General features: G+C 40.2%; 1 protein-coding gene across 1 annotated transcript; it reads left to right on the top strand.

The window, feature by feature from the left end:
- Nucleotides 1-1,248: 1,248 nt before the first annotated feature.
- On the top strand, nt 1,249-7,381 carry LOC140737789 (granzyme K-like). Its single transcript, XM_073064426.1, has 5 exons — nt 1,249-1,407; nt 4,003-4,162; nt 5,204-5,357; nt 5,895-6,164; nt 7,058-7,381. The coding sequence occupies exons 2-5, from the start codon at nt 4,059-4,061 to the stop codon at nt 7,205-7,207; spliced, it is 678 nt and encodes a 225-aa protein (XP_072920527.1). The 5' UTR covers nt 1,249-1,407; nt 4,003-4,058; the 3' UTR covers nt 7,208-7,381.
- Nucleotides 7,382-7,607: the final 226 nt, after the last annotated feature.

Here is a 7,607-nt window from a genome sequence, read left to right as displayed (position 1 = left end):
CAATCTCAGCGTGGATTTATAAAGGGCCGGATCGTCTTTTGTTAATGGATATGATCCATCGGGTTTGCTTACTGGCCATGTAGTCGAGTTAGTAGTTGCCGCAGTCTCTCTGAGTTCCCCAGGTGTTTTAGTTCCTTCACTACACCCGAACATCCGCAGGTCACCAGCGCAGGCAGTAGTGGCCATTGCCACATCTTTTACTGACCCAGGCAGCGTCTTCACAGTTCTAGGATCTGATTGACGGTCAGTTTGGTCAGATTGGGTGTTGATGTGGTGAGCAATTGTGTGTCTGCTGTGACATTCAAAGTCTGTGTCTTTACTGTTGCTTTGCTCACACTTGAGTGCTCGGTGGCGGGTGCCGATGGTTTTTTTGCCAGTGGGGGAGTGGTATTGTTGCTTTCTGCCGCTTATGTGCAGGAGGGAGGGGAGTGGGGGGGGGGACTTTGGGGTTCTAATATGTGACTGTCGTTCATTCTTTGAGGCATTCCTCTTTTCGTGAATGGCTATGAAGAAAAAGCATTTCAGGATGTATATTGTATACATTTCTCTGACATTAAATGTACCTTTGAAACCTTTGAACAGAAATAACAAATACAGGTGATTTCAAGAAATGCTGTGTGTTAGGCATGTTTCATGCTGATTTTCATGATCTGCAGCCCAATATCCATAAGATAGTATACAGGAAACAAAATCTTTGATGTCTGGTGCTATTGGCCCTATCATTCCAACAAACATATCCCCAACTACCATCTGGGAGATGGAAATTGCCATCGGCTCTTTACAATCTTCATAAATTTGTGAATAAAAGGGTGCCATCTATATTAATCCAGTGTAATAATATCATTTGGATTTGGATTGTCAATATTTGAAAGTAAATTCAATAAAGTGGAGTATTCAAATGACGTTTCTCAAACTTAATTGGTCTGTTAAGACATCATTTAGTATGCATTCAAGTAGGATCTGAATAGATATTTTCTACGTGTTCTCAGGTTACAGGATTTCAATGAAATGTAAGGAGATAGACATCAGAATTAAAAGAAATCCCTCTCAGAAACTCATAATGTTTGCTGAAAATTTCCGGTTCACTGTGATCCTGTTATGTGATGTTGATTCAGAACAGTCGACTTGCAAATCTTCACATTCATTATTGGTTTAGGGTGTTAGTGCGACACTGAAATAAATAAACCACTTCCCTCCAAGTTCATTATAAATTCAATAACTTAGGTGTTATCACAGAAGAAACAACAATGAATCCTTCACTGTACATTCCACTTCTTTTGTTAATTGTCGTCTTCCTAGCTCCAGCGTATATGTAGCAAAATAAGGAATACTTAAATACTTTCCATTCATGAAGCATTTATTTTAATTATATTTAATTTATGATGCACATTATAAGCATGGTTTATGGTAAGTACTGTACATTTACTGTTTTAGCTACATTAATATTTATCTTCTATATATGCCAATAGATCTCTACTTCATTGTTTTTCATTGTAATTTTATTTCTTATTTGGCGAGGACAACTATATAAAATGTGGTTACAAAATTTCAATGAGCAACATGTCAGGCAGCATGTATGGAGGGAAGGAAATTGTAGAAGTGTTGGCTTATTTCTCCAGCCCGTGGCATCTGTTGTTTCTTGTGTCTCCTTGTACTACTATCAATTTTTCCTGTAAATCTACTTCATAATATTTAACTAAGTACTATTACCTTGGGGATTAATGAGAAGCTGTTGAATTTAATATTGCAGCTATGTAGGGTACTGGTCAAACCCCACTTGGCGTACTGGGCCAAACTTTGGTCCCCTCACTACAGGGAAGATGTGGAAACCATAGAGAGGGTGCAGAGGAGATTTACATGGGTGTTGCCTAGATTGGGGAGCATGTCTTATTGAGAATAGGTTGAATGAACTCGGCCTTTTCTCCTTGGAGCAATGGAGGATGAGAAGTGACATGATAGAGGTGTACAAGATAATGAGAGGCATTGATCATGTAGATAGTCAGAGGCTTTTCCCCAGGGCTGAAATAGATAGCAGGAGAGGGCATAGTTATAAGGTGCTTGGAAGTAGGTACAGAGGAGATGTCAGGGGTAAGTTTTTTACACAGAGAGTAGTGAGTGCGTGGGATGGGTGGCTGGCGGCGGTGATGGAGGTGGAAATGATGGGATCTTTTAGGAGACTCCTGGATGGCTACATGGATCTTAGAAAAATAGAGGGTTATAGGTAAAGCCTAGGTAGTTCCAAGGTAAGGATATGTTTGGCACAGCTTTGTGGGCCAAAGGTCCTGTATCGTGCTGTAGGTTTTCTATGTTTCTATGACTGTCTCATCAGCTCACTGCCATTATTGTTCTCTGGTTATTCCCACCTCCCCCCAGTCGCTACCTCACTTACCCTTTAAAAGAGCGATATCTTTCTTCATTGTTTGGCGTTCCCAGTAGTTGCCCATGGACCATCCCGCACCCCCTGGGCCAGACGGTTCCACGTATTCCTTGGGCACTTCGCTTTTACCAACATGTGTATATCTTTAGGGTGCATCTGGTGAACCTCTCCCTGAAATATCTCCACAATAATTCCCACACTATGCGAAAGAGAAATGACGGGTACCAGCTAAACAGTTCTTCCTTAAAACGCAGAGTATGTACTCCGCAATCTGCCACTTTTGAGTACCTGAACTCATGACATCTGTTGTGTTCCTTCACATCACACTCGCAAAACGTGTACTCTGAAATGCAGCTCCCCGATCGAATGAGTTTCCACGTCCCCACTCTGGCGTCGTGAAACGTCGGTAACCACCCTTCACAACTGGTGGCTTTGTCTCACCAAATTAACACACAAAGTTTTGTCTCTTACATAAACAAACATGCACACACACACACCACATTTATACCTACCAGTTCAGCTCTCCGTGTTCGTGATTTCTCATGTTCCCATTTACCACCGACCTGAACAGATCCAAGTGTAAGTGCTATTTTTTAAAATACTCACCCAGTCAGACTGCTAAAATCGCTGGCCACACGATGGGTCAGGAAGGTATCCCACTCCTGACACCAAATGTTGTTGTGTGAATGAAATCGCTGGAGAAAATTACTGGTAGATACAAAGCAGCTTCCTTATTCGACAAAACAAGGTGCAGCAGGCATCTTTCGGAGACGCTTTTGGTCGAAAGATCTCCAGGCCTAACATGGGGCTCAATATTTTATGTGCTCAACATCAAAGGACAACTTTATATTTACAATGTATGAACAATACTTCCTTTGAAACAACACACAAACTTCACACCTCCTGATTTGCATGCACACCACAGATATCTGATTTTAATGAAATTTTATCAATATTGTCTAGTCTGGGATTCATGACTTTTATGAACTCATGGTTCAGAGATACAGTCTAAATTAAATCCACAATGCATATTCAGATACGGACACTTGTAACCAAAGTCATTTGTTAAATGTAAATTGCTAAACCCAAAATTCCCTCTAACACCTTTGACACATCTATTCCTGGGATGCGGTTTTGGGTTTCTCTCCCTCTACTATTGATGTTCCCCTCACCCGAATCTCCTCCATTTCCTGTACATCTACACTCACTCCATCTTCCTTCTGCCTTAATAGTGATAGAGTCCCTCTTGTCCTTGCCTACTCGCCCATCAGCCTCTGCATCCAACACATTATTCTCTGCAATGTACACCATCTGTAAAGGAAACCTACCACTAATCATATCTTTACCTCCCCCCACCCCCCGCTTTCTACAGCGATCGATCCAGTGCCATATTGGGCTGAGTCCATTACTCTCTGCACCTTCTTACACTCTTGTACATTCGAATTGCTGTGCAAGGCCATGGTACAACTACTCTCGGGGAACTAAAGTAGTTACAGGGTACAACTACCCTGTCAAGGGTAATTAGAGATGGCTAATAATTGCTGGCATTGTCAGTGATGTTCACAGACTGTGTGTGAATAAACATGTATGTGAAATAAAATTTCAGTATCTTCTATATATTGCAGATCCCGGAGCTAAAATTATTGGAGGTCATGAAGTCAAACCGCATTCAAGACCTTAAATGGCATCTCTCCAACGACATTTCAGGAACGGTTTGTTTGCTCCCTATTGCGGAGGTGCTTTGATCAGACCAAACTGGGTACTAACTGCAGCACACTGTAAAGAGTAAGCTATGTGGTTTATGAGTGAAAAAAATATTTTGTGATTAACATACAAGTGCTTTGCTCCCAATCCTAGCTTTCATAAAATAATTCCTTTTACACTGTTGTCACATCTTCATTAATATGTGTATCACCGTATTATTGGCATTTATTTTTATTAGCAAGTGTCAGTTTGAATGGTCAGATATATACTCAGTGGCCACATTATTAGGTACCTCCTGTAGCTAAAAAAAGTGGCCACTGAGTGTCTGTTCATGGTCTTCTCCTGCTGTAGCTCATCTACTTCAAGGTTTGACATACTGTGAGTTCAGAGATGCTCTTCTGAACACCACTGTTGTAACACGTGGTTATTTGAGTTACTGTCGACTTCCTGTCTGCTTGAACCAGTCTGGCCATTCTCATCTTCCCTCTCTCATCAACAAAGCGTTTTTGCCGACAGAACTTCTACTCACTGGATGCTTTTTCTTCTTTATCACACCATTCTCTGTAAAAGCTAGAGAATGTTTTACCCGAAAATCCCAGGAGACCAGCAGATACTCAAACCATCCCGTCTGGCACCAACAACCATTCCACGGTCAAATTCACTTAGATCACATTTCTTACCCATTCTGATATTTAGTCTGAACAACAACTGAATCTTTTGACCATGTCTGCCTGGCTTTTATGTTTAGAATTGCTGCCACATGATTGGCTGATTAGATATTTGTATTGATGACAGGTGTACAGGTGTACCTAATAAAGAGTTAACTGAATGTGTGATACCAGGTCCACAACTAGACTTTAGCACTCTAGGTAAGCATAGGAGTGATTTACAATGAGCTTGTCTGATCAACACTTTGAAACAATTTCAATCAGGAGTATAGTCTTGGCCCTTGCTTCGACACTGATTGGTTTTTGGAATCTGCACATTAACTACCAAATATAATGTTGCTGCATTGTATATTTCCATAAAGTTTACTATTTGATTGTTGCCTTCCTGATGAATTTCTGTAAACTATTTTTAAGCAAAGTGTAATTAAGTATCTTTATTTTCGATTGGTAACAGAACAATTGGATCAGGCCAGGTTCTTCAAGCAGTTCTTGGAGATCATTCTCTTTCGAAGCATGAGAGAAGTCAACAAAGACTGCGCATCATCAAACAGATTCCCATTCCAAAATACAACAGTCTGACTAAGAAAGATGATATCATGCTGGTGCAAGTATGAATATTTTTCTCATTCTTACGCAGTGTTTAAAATATCACAGTTAACCTTGCCCTTGACATATAAAGGGTTAGTAAGTTAATTGGGCACATGAGTATAACTGGGTGGCTGGGTTCATTGGGCTGGAAGGGCCTGTTACTGTGTTGTGTCTTTAAACTAAATTAAATATAAACTTTAATTAAAAGTGTGATAGCTGCTAAGTCTGACTTATTGGAGTTTCATCATTAACAAAGAAAGAGTTAGAGTGAAGAACCTTCACAGTAGAATTAGCGCTTTATGACCATCATCCAGAACACGGTTTTCATGACGAATTATCGATTCCATCATAAGATATGTAATTGATATTTGAGTTTATTGGTCACTTTTAATTGAGTCTCTGTCACATTGATCATCTGAAAATAAAGTAAGAATTCTGGAATACAAAACATTTAAATAGATAGACTAACAAATCTCTTCAGGATTAAACAGATCATTCAAGATATTCTTCACTTTTAGGATCACAAATATGTGAATTCAATGTTTTTGTGTCAACAGCTCGAGACTGATGCAAAAATCAACCAGTATGTGAAAGTACTCAACCTTCCCAAACGAGGAATCACCAACATGAAATCTGGAACAAGGTGCACCGTGGCAGGATGGGGAAGAACAAAAATAAACAATTACTCTGACACACTTCAAGAGGTGAAGGTCGAGGTAATTGATCGCCGAACATGCAACAGCATGGATTATTACAATCATAGACCTGAAATAACCCAGGACATGATCTGTGTTGGTGACAGCAAGGGCAGAGGAGATTCATGTCAGGTGAGTATGATGTCTAGTCGTGTTATCAGTAACATTTCTATCAAGCGATTAGATTAAGTATAAAAACCCCAGTGATTCACTGGTGCCTTCTACAGATTGAAACTTTCCACCCTTCCTCAGTGTTATTGTGACTGACTCTTACCTGCTTTCTGAAGGGCTACTCAGCTGCATTAAAAAGTCTTCAGAATGTGGTCCAGCATTACCCTAGGGAAGCTAAGGGAAACTAAATTAGGCCATATGAATATCTTGACAGCCTTCAACAGCTCACAGTGAAAAATGACTGAGATGATTAAAAACTACACAAGCATATTTCAGAAAAATTGTTTAAAGACAACTTGAACATAATAGCAAATAATTAAAAAAGTTAAAATAAAGTAAATTTAATAGAACATTTCCCGTTATTTAGTTATTTCACAGACCAGTAACTCCATTCAGTGAAGGAGGTTACTGTTCTTGCGTCAGCTAGTCTTGCTTAAAAGCAGGGGGTCGAGTACAAAGTGAATCTGGCCAGATGCACGAGCTGGGTTCAGTGGAGAGTCGAGTGGCAGAGTGGAGGGACAGCTACACCAGCATTTGACATCTGTTTCATTCTGAACTTCCACATTCCACCAGAATTTGAAGTCAAACTGAAGTACAGATTGCAGATGGCTGATGGTTTTCTACACAATGGCTAATTTAGGAATAAACTCAATCCAGGCCATGGGAAACATTCCATGAAAAGACTCTTTGTGAGTCCAGTTACCTACATTTACTCCTAAAGTAAACTCACACCTCCTCGGTACAGCTGGGCACAGATAATGAATTGTGATGTGATGTCAAACTGACAGTTTGCAGTCTGTCACTTTAGCTAATTCTGCTCAATTGTCACCTTCATCTTTTTCTCTCTCTTCCAGGGTGATTCAGGTGGCCCTTTGATATGCAAGAAAATGTATACTGGGATCCTGTCCTTTGGCGGAAAAGAATGTGCAATTGCCAAAAAGCCTGGGGTGTACACTTTACTAACAAAGAAATACATTGATTGGATTCGGGATACAATTGGTTGACCGCTGAAGAATGCTGAAGAGCTGTACTGAGTTATCAGAATGCTGCTTCACTCTGCTTTACTTACACTGATGCTCAGTTAATTGGCCTAGAGGGCTGGCTTGCCTCTATCCTTACCTTTTCTGTTTTGCATAAAATGTTACAGCAAAGTGCAATAAAAAACAATAATTATCAAATTCCTTGCCTTGTGAAATCCCTGTCCACTGATGTAAGTTATGAAAGTGAACTGAACCACATGTAGGTGACATTTTAGACCAGCAGCAGTGACTTGCTTTGCACCATAGAGATGTCGATAGTGGAGGCAATCAGATTGTGAGATCATTAGGATTTGCATTAAAATATCACAGATTGATTGTGGAGTAGCTTTATAGAGGTTGTTGCAACTTCATGGACAGAAGGGGC

Source organism: Hemitrygon akajei, chromosome 13 (assembly GCF_048418815.1).
Source record: "Hemitrygon akajei chromosome 13, sHemAka1.3, whole genome shotgun sequence".
Classification (NCBI taxonomy): Eukaryota; Metazoa; Chordata; class Chondrichthyes; order Myliobatiformes; family Dasyatidae; genus Hemitrygon; species Hemitrygon akajei.
This window is presented reverse-complemented; position numbering and strand designations above follow the sequence as displayed.

Bases quoted from the DNA above. Each gene is read 5' to 3' on its own strand.
- LOC140737789 (XM_073064426.1), top strand. From the start codon at position 4,059: ATGGCATCTCTCCAACGACATTTCAGGAACGGTTTGTTTGCTCCCTAT. The intron at 4,163-5,203 runs GTAAGCTATGTG...GATTGGTAACAG, and splicing joins ACTGCAGCACACTGTAAAGA to AACAATTGGATCAGGCCAGG. The intron at 5,358-5,894 runs GTATGAATATTT...TTGTGTCAACAG, and splicing joins ATGATATCATGCTGGTGCAA to CTCGAGACTGATGCAAAAAT.